Source organism: Melanerpes formicivorus, unplaced genomic scaffold, assembly GCF_026170545.1.
Source record: "Melanerpes formicivorus ecotype bairdi unplaced genomic scaffold, bMelFor1.0.p_v2 SCAF_11, whole genome shotgun sequence".
NCBI lineage: Eukaryota > Metazoa > Chordata > Aves > Piciformes > Picidae > Melanerpes > Melanerpes formicivorus.
The window spans coordinates 9,188,059-9,209,677 of record NW_027142363.1 but is presented as its reverse complement, the minus strand read 5'-3'; the positions used below and the strand labels follow the sequence as shown (position 1 = coordinate 9,209,677).

General features: G+C 41.6%; 1 protein-coding gene across 3 annotated transcripts in view; it reads left to right on the top strand.

Annotated features, from left to right (window-relative positions):
• APP (amyloid beta precursor protein) overlaps positions 1-21,619 on the top strand; it is a 236,614-nt gene that overhangs the window by 124,782 nt on the left and 90,213 nt on the right. For all 3 annotated transcript variants that reach the window (XM_068144469.1, XM_068144468.1, XM_068144470.1), the window contains exon 6: positions 11,470-11,672. In XM_068144469.1, the coding sequence (XP_068000570.1) occupies positions 11,470-11,672 (203 nt within the window). The remainder of the gene's footprint in view (positions 1-11,469; positions 11,673-21,619) is intronic.

The window sequence follows — 21,619 nt, the reverse complement described above, 5'->3', positions numbered from 1 at the left end:
GGGAGATTCAGGCTGGATGTGAGAAGGAGGTTCTTCATCATGAGAGTGGTGAAGCCCTGGAATGGGTTGTCCAGGGAGGTGGTCGAGGCCCCGTCCCTGGAGGTGTTTAAGAGCAGGCTGGATGAGGCTCTGGCCAGCCTGCTCTAGTGTGGGGTGTCCCTGCCCATGGCAGGGGGGTTGGAACTAGGTGATCCTTGTGGTCCCTTCCAACCCCGACTGATACTATGATACTATTTCAAGCTCTGCACTACTAATAATTCATGACAATAAAGAAATGAGAAAGCTACAGTATTTTCAGCACATCCTGTCTCACCAGCATGACTGTGCTGGTGGATACACAGTTGGATGTCCCTCCATAAAATCAGCTAGCAGTTCCTTCTCTATTTTACCTTTAAGTGGTATGTGTAACAGTAGTTTTTGTGGTCTGTACTAGAAATAAGAGCTCAGCATTGGGGTGACTTGTGGAAATCTAAGAATTCCACCTCTTGTGAAGCAGTGCTATTAACAGCACAGTAAACCTTCTTCTGTAGAAAGTGCTTTATTTCTTTTGCCTCCTAACAAAGACTGCACACTTTGTATTTGTGTATAAAACAGCAAAAAAAAAAAAAAAATGGGTAGGTGGGTGGTTTTTTTCCTGACAGAAAAGGTTGCTAATCTTGAATGCAAATGTTTTGGCTTTGGTTACATGATGACAAGCCATTTCTTCATGTGGGAGCTCTATTTTGATCACCACTGAGGTAAAAATAACCATCGAATTATGACCTGAGAGAAGAAGAAAAGGTTAAAACAGTAAAATGTTGACCTGGAGAGCTTGATCTTTGCCTGCTTCTGCTATAAAAGTCTTCTGGCAGGCTTGGCATTCTGTGGCCACCATAAAAAAGCTTGGTACAAAAGGTGCTGCTTCTTCTTCTGGCTGCGTAAGAGGAGATAATCTGCTGTACAGAAGTCCTGGCCTCTTGCAGCTGCTGCTGGTGGCAGCTGTATTTCAAAAGTTTAGCATGGCACATTATCTACCAAACGTTATTCAAGGTCTTGAACTGAACATCCAGAATTACCACATGCTTCTGGTATTTTTTTGGTTCATTTTCTTTTCCAATTGTAAAACAAAGTTATTCCTCCAGTTCTGCCTTGCTGCTGTTCTGTGAGGGGTACCAAGATGAAGAATTCCCCAAATGTGGCAGGGAATTGGTTTTGTACAGAGCTTACACAGTTTGCTTCAATTAAGCTCTGGGATAGCTGGATAGACAGGTGCACTGAATAATTTCCCTTTGGAGTATGGCAGAAGCGTTGTGGAAACAAACAAGTTGCACCAGGTCAAGATTCTCAAGCTGGCTGAAGTAGGGCTGCCCAAGCAACCTTCACTCTGCCCTCTTCCATTGCTCTCACTCTTAAGGCAATTCTGTTGTCAGGATTTTGAATTTAATATCAGTTCAGTGCCCTCGGGCTCACAGATGCTAATTTGGTGTGTTTCCAGATATGTTTTCACTTTTCTAGTTTTTCTCTGTAGCAATATAAAAAATGGAAAAAGAACATGGATTCAATATTTTATTACTCTAGGCTCTAAAAATACTTCTTCCTGAATCCTTCATCTTCCTGTCAGAAAAGTGTAACTGGCAAAGGCTTTGTTTCAGAGAGAATGCTAGGTCAATGTTGAAAAAAGTATTCTTGCATATCAATGAACAGGTACCTTCTGTGAATGCATGATCTGAGACAGGATAGGATAGGATAGGATAGGATAGGATAGGATAGGATAGGATAGGATAGGATAGGATAGGATAGGATAGGATAGGATAGGATAGACCATGTTGGAAGAGGCCCTCAAGATCATTGCATCCAACCTATCATCCAACACCATCTAATCAACTAACCCATGGCACCAAGCAGCCTATCAGGTCTCCTCCTAAACACCTCCAATGATGGTGACTCCACCACCTCCCCGGGCAGCACATTCCAATGGGCAATCACTCTCTCTCTGTGTAGAATTTCTTCCTAACGTCTACTCTGAACCTCCCCTGGCACAGCTTAAGACTGTGTCCCCTTGTTCTGGTGCTGGTTGCCTGGGAGAAGAGACCAGGCCCCACCTGTCTACAACCTCCCTTCAGTTAGTTGTAAAGAGTGATAAGGTCTCCCCTGAGCCTCCTCCAGGCTAAGCAGCCCCAGCTCCTTCAACCTCTCGTCATAGGGCTTGTGTTCCAAGCCCCTCACCAACTTTGTTGCCCTTCTCTGGACACATTCCAGCAAGTCAATATCAGATGTTACATGCTGCCTCATCCACCTCTCTTTTCAGGCAGGTCAGCTGTAGAAATAGATTTCTAATGGTGTAAAGTACACTTCCTTGTTTAATTATGGGGAAAGAGATAGATGTATCTGTCAGAGGCAGCACAGGGCTTCCTTTGGTTTTTGTAACTGTTCTATTTTAAAAAGGCACTAAATATCTTTTTATATAATGTTTCTTGTTTTCTGTCAAAGTTTGTAAAACCAGGTGGGATTTGGTTGGTTGGATTTTTGTTGTTTGGTTTGGGGTTTCTTGTATTTTGGGTGGGGTTTTTGTGTCGTGTGGTGGAGTTTTGGGGGGTTTTTATGGTAATTTTTGGTTGGTTGGGTTGGGGTTTTGTATAAAGGTCAGAAAAATACAGTGAAAGGAAAGTGACAATCTGAAGCATGTGATTAAGTCATTTGATCAAGCTTAAGGACTCAAAGGCAGCCTGCGTGACACTTCTGGAAATAGCTTATTTGATTATTTTTTTGTTTCTGTTAGGAACTGTGAAAATAAACATAATTGCAACCTCTTCAGTCAAGGAAAACCTAATGGAAACTAATTAGAAGTGACAAAATTGGTGTCTGAAAGATGCAAGGCAATATGAGATACTCATCCCAACTTGCTGTGCAATGGAAGGTGCCCATCTGAGTTTGTGAAAGTTTAACTGTATCTTACTAAGTGTCTATGACACCTGTTTTTGTTAACCTGGTATAATCCAACCTGAATGAAAACAGCCAAGGCAAATTTTAAACAGTTTGTACTTTTGTGGTCACTTAAAATACAAACCAGAAACATTATTGCTGAGGTACCTTGTGGCTCAGCCCTTCAGTTCTGTAAATTACTGTAATTTTCCAGACTTTGATGCCAATAAGGCATGTAAAAGATGAGTTACATAAACTGGAAGTCTAGCATAACCCATTTCCTTCCTGGCTCTGGCCTAATCTTGCAACTGCAGTGCACTTTAGTTCTTGCCCTGCTGCCTGTTCCCCTCATCCCCACATTTCAGGAACTTAAACCTTCCTGCTCCTAGGCTTTCAAGGTTAATGCCAAAACCTTCATTTCACACTTGTTTTTGTTTGCTCACCTCTCTTCTACTCCATGCAAAATTGCTTTGCTAGTTCTAGTTTAGATTTACTACCTCAATACTCAGTTTCATATAGTTAGTGTACTCAACTTAGCCTTGAAGTTGGCTAGCATACCAAAGGCAAAGTTAAATAAAAGAAGGTACAGTGAGGTGAGTGCTCCTGTGTCAAGGTGCACTGTTTAGTTTTAGCCTTAAGTAGTGCCTGTGTTGACTTGTTTAATTAGCAACACCGTTCAGAGGAGTGCAACAGTCAGATCAAACCAAATTCCTGACAAATCTTTTCCTGTGGCTAGAAGAACCTTTTCTAGCATGCAAAGATTGGAAGCACTTTAGGTAGAAAATAGCCAGGCTTCTGACATGCAGGTGTGTTGAGGGAGAATTTGGTTATCTGCCTATAAACTTTCTGGTTTGCTGTTAACCAAAAGCTTGATAATGAGGCTATTTTAAATGCAGTCACCTTCTGTGGATTCCAAGCATGTGTCCTGCTCCTGTAATTAATTTTGTTTCCGGTTTGCGTTTTCTTCTAAGGCATTAACTCCTAAGGCACATAGAGGTTGACAGTTGGATCTGTCCATTTCCACTCCCACAGTTACAAAATCTTGTGCTCTGGAGCTTTCCTGTACATGTGGACAAAAATATATCTGTGCTCATTATTAATCACCTGCTGGAAGCAAAGCTAGACCTAGGCCAAATACTTGAAAACCCCGTCCCGTCATTTGTTTACTGGAGGTCATTTTGAGGCAGCTGTAAAGGGTTTGGTCCTTTTGGGAACCTGAAGCACAAGAAGGTGGAAGTTAGGATGATGGCAGCTAGAGTATAAGGTTATGGCTGCGTAAATTACCATCAGCTTGGCCTGTTAGGTTGAAAGGGAACAGACTGCAAGTTATTGCAGCAATTGCTTCTGTCTAGAGGAAACATATATGGACTTAGCTCTCTGCAGGCACAGCAATGTGTTGCTACTGCTCATTTGGTTCCTCTGCTGAAATTAGCTTTCCCCCTATTTGCTCAAGCTTGGTGGCTGCTAAAACCACAGTCTAGATGGAATCTATTTGCAATAAAATAGAGCTGCAAAATGTAGTGAACGTTAATCTTTCCGGATATTAACACATCCAACCTGAATACCTTCTCATTCTTTTTCACCCACTGATAAGTATGTAGACTCGTTCAAGTTACCTGGCAGCATTATGCATGAACTTTTATTCCAGATACACATGAGCTACTTCCAACTATTGGTAATTAGTCCATAATTATTTGTTGTCCTAAATCAAAAGCTTTACCACATCTTTATCTGAAGTTACTGGTTGCAGACTGTGGTGGTTTGGCCCTGGCTCTATCACTCCCCTTAGATGGACAGGGAAGAGGGGAAAATACAAAGGTAGAAGCAATTTAATAATGCTAAGCACAGGCTAAGAACAAAGGCATGGTAGCAAAAACCACGAGAGATGTTATTCTCTACTTCCCATCAATAGATGGTGGTCGGTCTCGGGAAGCAGGGTTCTACGCCTAACTGTTGCTCTGAAGGACTGATGCCATGGATGAATATCCCCCCACTACTTCTTTCACTTAGTTCTTCTATCTGAGCTGTCATTGTATGGCATGGAATACCCCTTTGGTCAGTTTGGGTCAGCTGGCCTGCCTGTCCCTTCCCAAGATCTTGCCCACCCCTCAGCATTCTCTTGGGGCAGAGACATGTTGGAAAAGCACAGTTCAGTAGTAGCCAAAACACTGTTGTGTTATCAACAGCCAGCTACAGGACTGTGAAACACAGCACTAGAAGGGTGTTCTGAGGAGAATTAACTCCAGCTCAGTCAAACCCAGTACAGACAGAAATCCCATAAAATGTAGCTTGTGCTGCACCCCTGTGAGTTCTGAAACTGCTAGAGTTCATCTGTGTTCTGCCTCCATCCCTGTTACAGGTTGCCAGAATACAGGAATCAAATTTTCATTTACAATGTTCTCTTATTTCTTCAATAGCAAGAGGTAGCATATTTTGATTTACCTTCACTTCCCTTCGCTTTCAGTTTTACTTTCACTTCCCTTCACTTCCAGTTTTACCTTCACAGAGTAACAGCTTCTGAGTGAAGTGAATAAATAACACATTGGTGCCAACTCTTAGCTGCAGTGATGAGTTGAGAAAAGGAAGCTTTTGCATATGCATTATAGTGCCATGGTTTAAACACTGCTTGAAACTATGTGCTTAGGTGTACAGTGGTTATATGTTTTAAACTCAGAAATATGGTTCTTGGAGAGGTTGGTTTGTTTCTTTCGGAGTCAGTAGAACAGATTGCTTCCAAAGGCTGCCTGGAACCCAGGTGTGTCCATAGCATTGGAAATAGAGCTGAAACCACCAAACTTCAAATACTCTGTTGCACCACACAGAGGAGCATAGGTGATTGCCCCTCAGTTTAGGAAGGATGTTGACTTGCTGGAACGAGTCCAGAGAAGAGCAACAAAGTTGGTGAGGGGTTTGGAACACAAGCCCTATGAGGAGAGCCTGAGGGAGCTGGGATTGCTTAGCCTGGAGAAGAGGAGACTCAGGGGTGACCTTATCACTCTCTACAACTACCTGAAGGGAGGTTGTAGACAGGCGGATGATGGTCTCTTCTCCCAGGCAGCCAGCACCAGAACAAGAGGACACAGTCTCAGGCTGTGCCAGGGGAGGTTCAGGTTGAATGTTAGGAAGAAGTTCTATACAGAGAGAGTGATTGCGCTATGGAATGGGTTACCCGGGGAGGTGGTGGAGTCGCCGTCATTGAAGGTGTTCAGGAGGAGACTCGATGGGGTGCTTGGTGCCATGGGTTAGCTGTTTGGGTGGGTTGGATTGGTTGATGGGTTGGACACGATGATCTTGAAGGTCTCTTCCAACCTGGTTTGGTTTATTCTAATATTCTATTCTAATTTACATTAATGACTCCTTGTGTTGCTTGGAATACTCAGGAGAAAGATCATTTCTGTGATACACAGAATGGATTTTTATATCCTGTATGTGAGGAAGTTGAAGCAGAAGGTTCAGTCATGATGATCTGTGTCCACCATGGAAGGAAATTGCTAGCACGCCTTGCCAAAACTCTCTATTGACAGAAGATTGAGAGATACTAATGTTGGGCAGGCAGTACTGCAAGTACTTTCATAACTGCATTCAAGCCTAACAATTTACCTCTGTTGTTTAATGCCAAACTGTTAAATTCAGATGATGATATAGCTTTACAAATCTGTGAACCTGTCAGTGTATCCAGTAATTTTTGAGCAGCCTTTGAAAAATCCTGTCACTGGTGCCACTGAGCTAAGCCAAAGTGTCAACAATTTCTTTCTAATGAGACACTGCAGTCTGTGGTGCTAATAAAACCCTGGCTGGGGTGGTATCAAGGGAATAGACACAGAAAAGGCTGTCAGGGTATCATGGTTCCAGGAGGAGCAAGACTGAGGTGTAGTTGTTTACCAAATAAAGTAAAATGTCATAATAATTCCAGGAAGTAAGCACACCTGCTATGTATATTAAATAAAATTCCAAGCCTTCTGAGAAAAATAACAGTATCCACATTTATTTGTTGGTAAATGTTTGTTTGGGGATGGAAGATTTAATGTGATGACTGAGGTGAAAGGTGTGCAGCAGTTAGCTACGCTGTTTGGGAAACACTGTGGTGGTGTTAATTGAGAAATGTGAGTAGTACCAGAGCACTTATCGTGACAGGGAGAAACTGCTCTGAAGACTGCAACAGGGAGGGTTTTAACCCTATATAAAAGGCTGATGATTTGTTTTGGTTGTTGTAGTATAAATTAATTTCCTTCTCCATTGTTCTCTGTCATTCCTCTTGCATGCATTTTCCTTGAAGAAGAGTTAGCCATGGTAACAGTAGTTAAATCCAAGGAAACAAACCCAAGCATACTTTGTCATGTTCTGATAAGACATAGTACCTTTGCTAATGCTAAAAATATGTGAAACCCTCTCGCTTTCTTTGTTTGCAACAGAAGCACATCAAGATGTAGCATTGTTTGTATTAAGTCTGCATCTTCAAGCATGAGACTCGAAGTCCCCTCACCACTGACAAATACTGGGAGACTTCCTCCTTCTCTGTGGCCCCAGGCTTAGGAGGAGCTCTGCTAAGGGACTGCTTGGCATTGCTGATTTTCTCATGTCTGTCATAAAGGTAGCCTCCTGAGCAGGTGTGGTCATCTTCTGTTTGCACCACTGGGCATGGTTTCTGTCACTTTCAGGAACAGATGACTTGGAAGATAGCCTTGATATCTAATGCAAAACTGTTGGGTTTACTGCTGTTAGGCTGTGCTAGGATATGTCCCTGATGTGTGTTGCTGTTTGTTAATCTGTGCAGTATAGCTGAGCATGACTAAACCAGAATAAGGCCAATCCAATTAGTTACTGGTGTTTGGCTTCCTTCAAGACAAGAGCATAAAGCACTTCATCTCCCCATCCCCCTCTCTTTGGAAGACAGTATTAACAGGGGAAGAGACTACCTCATCTTTGTATAAATAGACAGCTGGCCAAATAATTACTTTTGGAGAAAGTGTGGAGTGCTTTAGAACCTGAGTTATTTCCACACTTGTGTACAATGACAGTTTTAAAAACCTGTTAAATAGGGAAATGACCTCCTAACATTAAATCTCATGCATCTTCATTCTATAAATATATAGCAAGGCTTTCTGTATCATTTAGGTTTCTAAATCTAAGGAAAACCACACTTCTGTTTTCATTGTTCCTTTTTCTTGAAGCTTGTATTAAAATACAATCCTGTGAAATACTTCCCTTGTAACTGAGTCTTGCACAATATGTTGCTAGTGGGAATGTGTTTGTTTTTTTTCCTTAGGAGTGATGACAATGGTAGAATATTCCAGTACATTTTTGTGCAAGATTGGCTGAATATTTTCAGGAGCCTGGTCCCTTAGAATGTTCTAATCTTTCATTACTTCTGGCTTTTTCTACATTCTCAGGTGTCTAGTTGTTCAGTAAGCAGAAAGATGGAGGTGATGCAGATGGGGGCTACCCTTTAAGCCTTTACTCCTGATAAGTTACTGGAGAGGAAACCAAGGCCCAGTGTAGTGGCAGGCACAGCCAACCAGTGCACACAGAGAATTGTCTACTTTCAGCCTGCCCCTTTCAGCATCAGACCTCCAAAAACACCAATTTTAAAAAATGAGGGGGAGGCTTGGCTTGTGGGCTGACATGGCACAGCTGAGTAATTGCTTGTGTATGGCTAAAACCAGCTGGATATTGGATGCATGCATACAAATTATTTTTGAAAGTGCCTTTCCATGTGACTAGTTGACTTCCCTTTCTTTCATTAGGTTGGTTTGTGTTGTCCTGCTTTAACTTTATGAGTTTGTCAATATCTGAGAGCTATCATTCATATGAAAGGAGGAGGGAAAAGAATTGTGCTTTTTTTAAAGCCTGCTGTGTCTGTAGCTTAGGCAAGAGAAAGAAAGAGAGCAGCTTGCTTTAATGTTGAAAATAGAGTAGAGTAGAGTAGAGTAGAGTATAGAGTAGAGTAGAGTAGAGTAGAGGAGACCAGGTTGGAAGAGACCTTCAAGATCGTGTCCAATCCATCAACCATCCAACCCACCTAAACAACTAAACCATGGCACCAAGCACCCCATCAAGTCTCTCCTTAAACACCAATGATGGTGACTCCACCACCTCCCTGGGCAGCCCATTCCAATGAGCAATCACTCTCTCTGAATAGAACTTCTTCCTAACATCCAGCCTAAACCTCCCCTGGTGCAGCCTGAGACTGTGTCCTCTTGTTCTGGTGCTGACTCCCTGGGAGAAGAGACCAACCTCTGCCTGTCTACAATCTCCCTTCAGGTAGTTGTAGAGAGCAATAAGGTCACCCCTGAGTCTCCTCCTCTCCAGGCTAAGCAACCCCAGCTCCCTCAGCCTCTCCTCATAGGGCTTGTGTTCCAAACCCCTCACCAACTTCATTGCCCTTCTCTGGACTCGTTCCAGCAAGTCAACCTCCTTCCTAAACTGAGGGGCCCAGAACTGGACACAGTACTCGAGGTGTGGCCTAACCAGTGCAGTGTACAGGGGCAGAATGACCTCCCTGCTCCTGCTGGTCACACTGTTCCTGATGCAGGCCAGGATGCCAGTGTGATGCTCTTGATGAAAATCTGGCTGTCTTATGCTCAGTATGACTAGTTTAAATGTCTTTAGCTAAACAATACTAGTAGCCCTTTAACCTGGAAACAGATACAGGATGTTACAAATCCACCTCACCCTTGCAAATGGAAGGTGGTGGTGTAGGTATAGCATTTATGAGACAAAACCAGAAGAAATAAATTATTTAGAGAGGACTTACTAAAAATGAAGTTGGAAATTTCAGGCATGCTGAAATTAGATTTCTTGGTGGAAATTGTGCAGTGGAGATGGTTAAATTGCTAAATCAGGTCTTAGAAAGCAAGAAAAAAGTAAGAGAAGTAGCCAGTGGTTTTGTGCTCCTTTTTTGGTCTTTCTCACATGTAAATGGAAACAAATAATCCATTAAACAGACTCTTCTGCAAGGTAACTTTTACCACATCCATTTGTATAATCTACCTGAGGTTTGCCCCATTGGAAAGCTTCAATATTTAAGTCTCTGGAGGACAGATATTTTGGGGAGAAGGAATAGGGGATGCATTATTGTTTTCATAGAGACTTAACTTTTTTTTCTATTAGAGTCAGGCTTGTGGCATGGAAGATTGTTATCAAGATTTCTTGACTTCTTAATAGTCTATTAAGACAAATTGTACTGTCCTTTTTGCTTCAAGTTCCTTTTCAAGGCTGTAGTAGGCTACATATCATAAAATGAAATACTACATGCTTGGTCTCCAAAATGAGATGAAAGAGAGAAGTTGTTAACTTCACCTAAAAGGCTGTTCAGGCATATACAATGGTATGGAAAAGATGCAGACCCACTTGTGTATGGAGGTGACAAAAATTCATTAGATGTTTGAATATTTAAGGGTCATTATTCATTAGCAGTAAATCTTAAGTAGATGAACATACTAACAGACCCCAAACCTTGCCACAGCCAGGCACTGAGTTAGGAAGGATTTCAAATGCAACAGCAGCAGTAGCTGAGCATTTGGTTTTTTTGGCCTGTTGCCTGAATCATTCTGAACTAAGGGTCATCCCAGAAAATTCTTGACATATTGAGCCACCAAATACATTTGATAGTTTCAGTATTTCCTCCTATTGTCCAAGACTGATTAGGTCCAGATGATTTTAGACAGCTATATGAATTTAAAGCACCATGATGGATAACAATAGTTAGCCCAATAGTTTGAGGTTTCTTTGTGAGCATAGTGAGAGGTGCATATGTTGCCATCCTAATACATGTTGGTACCACAGGACTCTAATGGAGGCCTTGTGCAGCAACTGCATGGCAGTGTTGGTAGTGCAGAGCATCTGAGCTGACCTTGCTCTGCTGGTGGTAAAACCTGAGAGACAAAAACTGTCAACAATCAGCATATGTGTCGACTGCCTCTGTCCTGTCCTTTGTGAGAACAGTCAGCTCTGTGTTCAGTTCTGTACAAGTGACTCTTCCATTCATACAACATTTTTAACAGCAGAACAAAAACTCAGCATACAGTGTAGACAGTTCCAGGTCAGTTCAATACTTGGTAGTCCTCTGTAAAAGGCAGGTGAGGTAGTCCATGGAAAGCCTATGGATAAGGTATCCCTTGGGTGAGAAAATCCTGGGAAACACTCTTGCTTCTATGTATCAGCTGAGTGCATATTGAGCTAATTTAACATTTGTTCAAAATAAAAATTGGCTTGTTGGCAGCAGTGTGGAGCAAGCCTGCTTGGAGTGTTATCCAGCTGTCAAAATATGGTATTGCTGAAGGGGATTCTTTTTCCATCCTTGTGCAATAGGAGAAGCTTCAGTCTGGCCTCTTGGTAGCTTTCTTACTGCATTGCTAATGTTGACTCTCTTTTTTTTTTGCTTGGTTGATTGTTTTTTTGTTAGCATTTCCAATTTCTTACTGGTTGGGATGTTCCAGGGACCCTGATTCTGAAGAGGAGGGAAGAAGAAGGAGAAACATGTTCTTACAGTTTCTGAACAGAATGGTCTCTCTCATTATCTTGAAATAATTTTGTTGGTAACATATCATTATAATTTTCTTCCTTTAGTGATGATAAGGCTGTTGAAGAGCAACCAGAGGAAGATGATGAACTAACTGTTGTGGAAGATGATGATGCTGATGATGACGATGATGACGGCGATGAAATTGAAGAAGAGACTGAAGAAGAGTACGAGGAGGCAACTGAAAGAACTACCAGTATTGCAACCACTACCACCACAACTACAGAGTCTGTGGAAGAAGTTGTCAGAGGTAAATTCATGGACATTTAGCTTGGGGCTGGAATACTGATCCTGCTGCTTTGCATGTTTGCCCTTTATGACAAAAAATGTTCCAAACAGCAAAATATCCTATGTTGCAGCAGTTTTGTGCTTTAGCTTCTGTGATTTACACATCAAATCCCCTTCCTATCCTCTTCCCATTACAAATACTCTTTGGAGGTGTATGTCTAGGAAATGTGGCTGTTGTGTATGACATGGATGGAGGCTAAAGGGTTAGCTTTATTTTAAAGTAACATCAAATAAAACTTGACTGCTGTATGTAGCAAACAACACAGGACACGTATGTGTGGATGTTATCATGTGTATGTTTTGCAGAAGAATAGGAAGTGTTATTTCAAAGCAGGAAGTAGCCCTAGCTGGTTTGGCCTCTTATCTTTCCATCTGAACACAGGGGAAAGCTTTGCTTTGAGGGTGACAGAGCACTGGAACAGGCTGCCCAGAGGAGTCTCCTTCTTGAGATATTCAAAGCCTGCCTGGCCATGATACTGTGCAACATGCTCTAGGTGAACATGTTTTAGCAGAGGAGTTGGTCTAGACATTCTCCAGAAGTCTCCTCTAATGCCCCACTATTCTGTGATTAACTGCAGCAATTAGACATTTGTGTATTCCTGTTAGATATCTATTTCCAATATTTCTCCATGAGCTAGTAATTCAGCAAGATTAGGTGAATGGAGAAATAACTATGCAGAAAAGTGATCCTAACTATGAATTGTATTGGGAGTGGATGGGGAGAAGGAAATACAAATGCATTGTCCAAACAACAAAACATGAAGTGAGAAAGAATTCTTCACTTCTAAAATTTGGTTTTCATTGTATTTAGTAGTTTTTAATGTAACTCCATTGTAAACTTTGAGTTTTAGCCTAATCTATGTACAACAGAGCAACATAATATTGTGAAAAGCTACATTTCTCCTGCAATCCATATTTGAAGTACTTATTCTTAATTTTACCTCTGTAAGTGCAAATTAATATGGCATAAATCCCAGAAAGAGAAGTGCTGATTTTTCTGCTTACATCTTTAGCTCTTACATCTTTACCAGTAATAGCTGGAGATGATGGCAAAAAAAAATTGAGACTAAAGGCTGCAGTTGAAAGAGGATGGAGTTAGGACACGCTGGAGGCAGAGAAAAAGTGGCAGTGATCGGGTGGCCATGAAACGAAGAAGAAAACACCTGGCCTGGCTCCTTTCCACTTCCCTGCATTCCCAACCTCTGCCTCCAGGTGTGCTTGAGACTGAAGCGCCAGCAGAGTCCCCCAGTTTGCATGTGGCAGCATCCTCTTCCCTTGAATCGTGGTGTTGACATTTGGCAGTCCAGGTGTGGAGCAAACAACTGCTGGCTGTGATTGATCACACATGTCGAGGGCAGAAGGTGCCCAAAGGATGCTTTGGAAAAAGCAGAGTTACTGCATTTACATTTTTCTGTTCAGGCTTTTGGTGTGCCTGCAGATAAGCTTGCTATAATCCAAAGAGCAAATGCTTTGCTAAAATCACTTGCAAATGTTTCTTTCTAAGGCTGGCAATGCAGTCGTGTGTGTTCCTGTCTTACATAACTGTGTTGAGTGTTTTGCTCAGTTATCAGAAAGACATTTCAGTGAGGAAGGGTGGGAGGAGATGATGTTTAAATCTTTAAACCAATTAAATATATTTCCATATGTGAGCTTTCACCACCTGGAGATAAAACACCCTGTTCTCACTGGTAAATGAATACTGAGAGACGGAGAGAGAGAGAAGGAGAAAAAAACATGCTCTTGACTTTAATGGGATTTTGGATGAGTGGAAATGAGGACAAATTAGGTAGAACGTGTTTCTTTTACTGAGGTTGACATTTCAAAGAGCCTAAGATGCTTAGCCTTCAGGAAAGTAGCATGTAATAATACAAATGTAGGATACAAAAGAGATGAGGTGAACTATTGAAGCCACCTTTTGAAAACCCTTCACAAATGTATACACTTGCTAGATGATAATGAAGTGCTATTGTCCTGTTTTTCCCAAGTCTAAAATCTCCCACGATAGGTAACACTGAGCGAAATATGTGTTCCTCTGAGTGAGGTGAGGGTAATCTATTACTAATGCAAGTTTTCAGCACAGTTCTGCCACAGCCCTTCAGGATTTCTGACCTTCAGCCATCCTGGGGTACAGAGGGTGCTGAGATTGTTCCTGAGTGTAACTGGTATCTGATAGAGCTTCACTCTGCAAAATGTTTGCTTATTTCTAACTGCAGACGTATATATGGTGTCCCTGCCCATGGCAGGGGGGTTGGAACTAGATGATCCTTGTGGTCCCTTCCAACTCTGAATGAAACTATGAAACTAAATAACCTAAAGTCTTAGTCGTTGCTTTTACTTCCCTTGCTGCACTTAAGTGAAAGCTTCCTGGTACAGCCAGCAGATCCAGCATAGGAACTTCTGTGGTGAGCATCTGCTAACAGCTTCCTCTTGCGAAGAGAAAGGTTTGTCACTGTCAGTGCAAATGAAGAAGGCAGAGGTACCTTGTAGACTGCATACATATTAAGAAGTGGTCCATCTTTTGAAGACACTTTGAAAGCCTTTCCATATGGTGTTAAGTACTGGAGCTTCGTTTTCATGGATGTGAGCTCAGGCTGCTTTTTCAAAGCATTACTAAGCACATAAAACATATCCTAGGACACTCTTACCAGACACTTTACAGCCAGTTATATGTATGCTTTATTAAGCCATAATTAATATTATGTCATTAGCATTGAAGAGCACAGAGAGTAGGTTTGTCAGTTTGGAGAAGAGTGGCTTTTCATATACAAAATCAACAAAGAGTAACTTCTACAACATAAATTAGGATCTAATTGTGGGCTAGTACTGAGCCCTTTCTCCCCCAAATCAATGAGATGATGGCCATCAACCATAAAGAATTGAGAAGTGCAAATGTAGTGTTACATTATAAAGACACTTGAGCTGTTGTAATATCAATTTGTCAGGCAGTTTTACTTCTATGCATATTTTAATGAATCCTGATCAGGACTAGTTGCAAACTCATTTCTCATGAAGAGGAAGTTCGTCTTGCCTTAGACAATGGGAGAGGTCACTGGCAGGAGGGCAATCCTTTCAGTTTCTACAGCAACTGTATCTTTATAATCTATAATGTTTATTCAGAAATGTGAATCCATTTTTCCTAGCATGGTAATGTCCAATATTCACTTTCCTGCCTTTTGTGAAGGACCATCTCTACTCTCAGTTAATACAGACTAGGGCAGAAAGCACAGTTTAAACTTTCAGATAGACCCTTGATAGAGCTCAGATGTTAAATACAGCCAAAAGCAGTTCTGAGGTTGCAGGGATCCGGAGAGTAAAAGTTAATATTGGATCAACTCTCTGCTGGCCAGGATTTAAGCAAGGGAGCAGTTTGATATCTGTTGTCATCATTGCAACATGATGGGGGTTGCAAAGCTGCTCCTGAGGCATTCAGGCTCCAGGTGATTCTTTCAGTGCATGACTGAAGCAAGCACGAGTGCTGCTCCCCATCATGGGCAATTGTTTGTGATTTCGTTTCTGCTCTCGTTCAGCACAGTCAGTGACAAGAAAAAGCAGTCTCTCTTGGTGTAAAACAAAGAGTAAGCAATTTCAGTTTAGTGCTTCCTGTCAACATAGCAGTCAATCAGATCTCATTTAGAGAGCAACACGGTCAGCGCAGCAGCCTGACAGAAAATTCTTGGCAGCTTCTTTGCATTCCTACCAGCAGATGTGGGGGATCAGCAGCATAAGCATGACCTGCCACCTCTAGTGTATAATGTTGCCCTTCAGCAATTGGTTTTCCTTTCTGTAATTCAGTTGTGTTTCTTTAAACAGTTAGGAAAGAATTTAAGTGGCAGTCTGCTCGAGGTGGCATTTTGACTATGTTTACAATCTGGAGTTGCAAGTAGAGACTGTGTGCTGGCTCCCTAGCAAGAGGAAAGTAGCCTAATGCTTGTAGGGTAACTCAAGCTAGCATGAGTTTTTCTTCTGCAGATTTTCATGTCTAAAGGACTCTAAACCCATTCAGATTCAGTGACAGCTACCATCCATTCCAAGGCAAGGGAGGTTAGATTATCCCTGATTGTTAGCCCTGTCAGCTGCAAACATTAGTAGCATATGCTAGATTAATTGGATTTTTTTTCACCCTCCATAGCTTTGCTCTACTTTCTTCTTTGAAAGATTTTCTTCCTTTTAAGATAGTAGTTCCTTGTTCTTCATTTGCTTTGAGACCATGCAGCATTAATTGGAAGGTGATAATGTGTGATTGCGTTCCCTATCAAGAAAACATCGATAGGTGCTGTATGAGGAGTAGACATTATGATAACTCTCCTGGGTGTTTTTTTAAGGAGAACTTCATTAAGAATAGTAATCTACTATAACACACGAACAAGACTTGATAAAAGTAACCTAATGAATTTGCATTAAGAACCAGATAGCTTTTAATAGACATTATATTTTAAAGCACAGCAATTCCACCATGATGCAATACTTCAAGATGTATTGCCATTAGAAGAAAATTTTTTATGATCTAGTAATTTTTGATGGAAGGCTGGTGAGAGGCCTTGAGCACAAGCACTATGAGCAGAGGCTGAGGGAGCTGGGATTGTTTAGCCTGGAGAAGAGGAGGCTCAGGGGTGACCTCATTGCCCTCTACAACTTACCTGAAAGGTGGTTGTAGCCGGGAAGGGGTTGGTCTCTTCTCCCAGGCAACCAGCACCAGAACAAGGGGACACAGTCTCAAGCTGCGCCAGGGGAAGTTTAGGCTCGAGGTGAGGAGAAAGTTCTTCACCGAGCAAGTCATTAGTCATTGGAATGTGCTGCCCAGGGAGGTGGTGGAGTCACCATCCCTGGAGGAGTTCAAGAGGAGATTGGACGTGGCACTTGGTGCCATGGTCTAGTCACGAGGTCTGTGGTCACAGGTTGGACTCAATGATCCTTGAGGTCTCTTCCAACCTCGGTGATACTGTGATACTGTGATAAGCAATATATTGCTACTGCTTTGGGTGAAGGGCAATAGTACTGAAATAGTACACACAGGAGTAGTATTGTTTTAGAAAGTGTTGGAGGGTAGAGATTGGTTTCATTTGAAATACATCCTGCCAGAAGAAATCACCCAAGAATCTATTTCCCTAGAGAAAATGTCTTTTTATTATATTGAATCAATAATTAATAGAATAATTTGCTTTGCTATGTAAAAAGACTTTAGTGCACTTTTGAGCTAAGCCTCATGTTGGCTGTCTTGCCATGCTAGCCTAATCATGATGTCATGTCATGCCTCTTGTAATACACAGAAATTCACTATTCCATTCAACTACCTTCAAAATCAAGCTGAACTTTTTGTATGAGCTCTGGCCATTAGTGGTAGCTGAATGACACCTTGGCTCAAAGTGTAGTTTTGTTGTGCACAAGTAAATAGAAAACAGTTTTTGGCGGGTATTTCTACTTCAGAATTCTAAGGCTGTGTATTCTAGGCAAGAATATAGTTAAACTCTTCTGTATTCCACATATTCCCCTCCAGTATCTTAAGACTAAATATTAGAGAGGAAAAAAAAAAAATCTCTCTTAATTGACCAGGATGTAAATTACAATTTTAGGTTATTTAACAGTTTTAGAGGAGCTATTCTTCAGTATTGTATTTAGAAATCATCATTTTCCTTCTTCTATTTTAACTTGCTCTGTAGAAAGTATTTTAACAATTGTGTAGCTTGTGCAACAACTTTATTCCTAGGGTATGTGCCAGCTTCACAGCTGTCTTCTCCTAATTCCAAAAACTGCTCCTGAAATTAGCTTTTGTCTTTGAGTACTCAGCTAAAACTCCACTGCCTTTTCTGACCATTTGTTCAGAATTAGGAAGTTTTGTTCCAGCAAAATTATCTTTAAATAGTCCCTTTTGATTAATTCATCGAGCCAAACAGTGTTGTGCCTTTTTGGAATATGAACTAAAAAAGGAAACAACACAGAATGCAGTTACTCTTGTCTAATTTTTCTCAGTTAGTTTAAAAATGGAGACTAATATATGTACATGAGTATTAATATCCTCAAACTTTAGCTCTAAGTACCTTAAGACAAGGAAGCCAAAATCGCTCCAGTTGTAGTATTGTGTATGGTAGTGCATAATGAAGTGTAGCATATACCTCATAATGGATATTTGAGAGAATAGAATAGAATTAACCAGGTTGAAAAAGACCTTTGAGAGCATCAAGTCCAACCTATCACCCAACACTATCTAATCAACTAAACTGTGGCACTAAGTGCCCCATCCAGACTCTTCTTAAACACCTCCAGTGATTGTGACTCCACCACCTGGGCAGCCCATTTTAATGGCAGATGTGAAGTACTTCTTCCTAACATCCAGCCTAAACCTCTCCTAGTTCAGCTTGAGACTGTGTCCTCTTGTTCTGGTGCTCATTTCCTGGGAGAAGAGACCAACCCCCACCTGGCTACAACATTCCTTCAGGTAGTTGTAGAGCAATAAGGTCTCCCCTGAGTCTCCTCCAGGCTAAGCAACCCCAGCTCCCTCAGTCTCTCCTCACAGGGCTTGTGCTCCAGACCTCTCACCCGCTTCGTTGCCCTTCTCTGGATGTGCTCCAGGGAAGTTTATCCCTTTACCCTTTCTTGCATTAATTGATTATTCTGTTCTTTAGTAAAATATTAATGGTAAGGTACAAGATATTTGTCCCATATGCTTAAGTAACTACATGTTATAGGCCCTTGTTTAAGTCTTGTTTGGTTCCCATGTGGTTATGATACACAGTTTGAACCGATGGCAACACAGACAAAGCAAACACATAGCAGTGCTAGTGAGTTGGTTCATACCACCAGTATCATTTATTTGTCCATAGATAACAATATCAGCTTCAAACTTGAAGGGCTGGTAGTATAGAAAGAGTCATCACTATATTACATTTCCATTACCGTGGCTAAATTGAAGAGCTTGTAATAATTATAAGCCAGCATCATGCTGAATTTCTACTGTGACATTAAGGTAAAGAGCTTTTACAGAAGTGTAAACTAAACATAGGACTCAACTTCCAAGACAGGCTGGAGTTATTCATCTAGCTCCTCCTGTTTTTTCCTTTTTTTCTTGTTGTTGTTCCCCTTACATCTCTTTAAATTTAATATCTAGTTTGAGGTTTGGGATTGACTGGAAGCATTTAAAGGAGCTTAGTTCTCATGATCATGTAAACAAATGCAAATCCTAAAAGAATACTGAGTAACCTTGATGTTTATATCCATAGAAGTGTGTACATACAGTTTTATTTCCTCTTTTCAGTTTTATTAGATAACCTTAATTGAAAATATTGACTATATGATGAAAATGCTGTGTGAAAATGTTCAGAGAGTATTTATTAGTCCTGGGATGGGGTGGGGAGGGGAAGAAATCACGGAGCTGAGATTTTGAGATAAAGCAATTACAAATTCACTGTGTTTTAAAATTGGTTGTCTTCAAGGAACAGGAAAAAAAAGCTAATTGGTATGGTGAGGAAACGTTCTAAATGGTGTTCAGAACTATGCTGTATATTTCTCTCTATAAAAACTGATCATGAAAAGCATCTAAACTGTTTTGACATAAATTATAATTAGCTCTACTTACAGCATTTTGGTAAATGAGTGTTTATGGAAGTACTTTGTGTGAAGCCACTATAAATCAATGTCCACATCCTTGAGGACTCTGTATTTCCTAGGGTGCTGAAGTCTGTGCTTTTCAAAGGAAAAACATAACACATTCAGTGCTGATGCTTAGTGTAACTGATTAGTTTTCAGTATATCACTTTAACTATTAATTTAAAAGCAAATGATAAAGCTTGGCCACAGCACTGTCCTTCCCAGAATCATCTACCTGCTTGATTAGAAACAACTTTTTGCATCAAGAGGCTGGAATTAAGTATAAGCTTGGAATGAGGAAAGCTGAGTTACACTTTCCTGATTATCCAAAAATAATTTGGCATATCGAGAATTTCAGGGAAGGAGAATATTGACAACTGTAATCGTTGGTTTAGGGCATATTTCACTATTGAAGAAGGATGGTTTGAAAACTCTGTAAGTCTCTGAAAAGAGAATTTAGACTGCTTATGAACCTGGGTTGTGGCAAAGGCTTGTTTCTAATTTTCATGGAGCCAAAGGCAAAAAATGCATCTTTGGAAGGGGGAGAGTGAGCAAGTTCCTTAAACAAAGCAAAGCTCATTGTCAGTGCTGTACTGGATACAAATAATTTATGCTATCCAGTAAAACTGAATTACACAGTGGCAAGTAACCCATCATTTAATCAGTTTTCAGCAACAAGATTAATATATGAAGCAAAGACAGCTCTTAATGTTTTGATAAATCATTTAGTAGTGTATGCTGCCTGCCTGCTGCTAATATCTGTGAAAATACCATAGCCCTTAATTGCTACACTTGGTGGCGGTGAAAGAGGAAATGCTCTTTGCATTAGCAGCCCAAGAAAACCCAGTACATTTCTAATATCTGCATTTCATTTCCCCATCTTCTGAGATGAGGTGGTACAGCAGCGGATCAAATGTGGATATTTTTCTTCTTTCTGTAAGCACAAATGACAGAGTTAGAGAGAGGCATGGGAGGAGCAATTGCCCTGCCAAGAGGAGTAATGGGACCATTTCCCAGGCATTGAAGCTGGTTTAAAAATGTGCCTTTGCCTTGAAGCAGTGGTGAAGGAACACTGCTCTGGGGCCTCCACAGAGAACAGGCAGCAATGGGTGGCTGTAGTGGACAGTGGTGGTGATGCTGGGAAAGGGGGAACAGCAACAAACAGAACACTCATAGTTTCATAGTTTCATTCAGGGTTGGAAGGGACCACAAGGATCATCCAGTTCCAACCCCCTTGCCATGGGCAGGGACACCCCACACTAGATCAGGCTGGACAGAGCCTCGTCCAGCCTGCTCTTAAACACCCCCAGGGACGGGGCCCCAACCACCTCCCTGGACAACACATTCCAGGGTTTCACCACTCTCATGGTGAAGAACCTCCTCCTCACATCTAGCCTGAATCTCCCCACCTCCAGCTTCATTCCATTCCCCCTAGTCCTATCACTACCTGAGATCCTGAGAAGTCCTTCCCCAGCCTTTCTGTAGGCCCCCTTCAGATACTGGAAGGCCACAATTAGGTCACCTCGGAGCCTTCTCTTCTGCAGACTGAACAGCCCCAACTCCTTCAGTGTGTCCTCATAGGAGAGGTGCTCCAGCCCTCTGATCATCCTTGTGGCCCTTCTCTGGACACGTTCCAGCACCTCCACATCCCTCTTGTAATAGGGGCTCCAGAACTGGACACAGTACTCCAGGTGGGGTCTCACCAGTAACCCAGAGCATTTTTCCACGCTCTTGTTTGATCCTCATTTAGGTCATAAAGTGTTTGCACAGTAGGGATGTGTCTCTCTGTGATGAAATAATTACCATTTAGGTCTCGCCTTGGCTGTGCAAGTCCGAGGGAAAGATGTCCCTCCATTGCCTTGCAATGTCACCACCAGCCTGGTGGGAGGTGACAGGACAGGCAGGAGGCAGGTCCTTGGCCACAAACACTGGGATGCAGGGCTTCAGGCTTGCTCTTCTTAATATGCTACCATGTAGTTTTCTGAGTGCTTGGTCAAGTGCATCTACATGTGTATAAATTACTTCAGTTTTCAAAGAGCCAGTTCCCTGTTACCACTGCCATCAGTTATTTGATAGCCACATGGACACACACACACAAAAAGTCTCTGCTGCTCTTTCTGTGAGAGGGATACCTATAGGAAATCTCTCATTAAATCTGTGAAGTCTTCCCATCCTTTAACAGTACACAATGAAATACATCAGACTTTACAGCAGATAGAGTATTTCAAGGGAAGCCTAGAAGGAGCTTACTGTGGGTAGAGGTCAACCCACAGTCAATGTGAGTTGTTGAGCCCTTTTGTGTTTTGTGAAATGACATTTCCTGTCAGC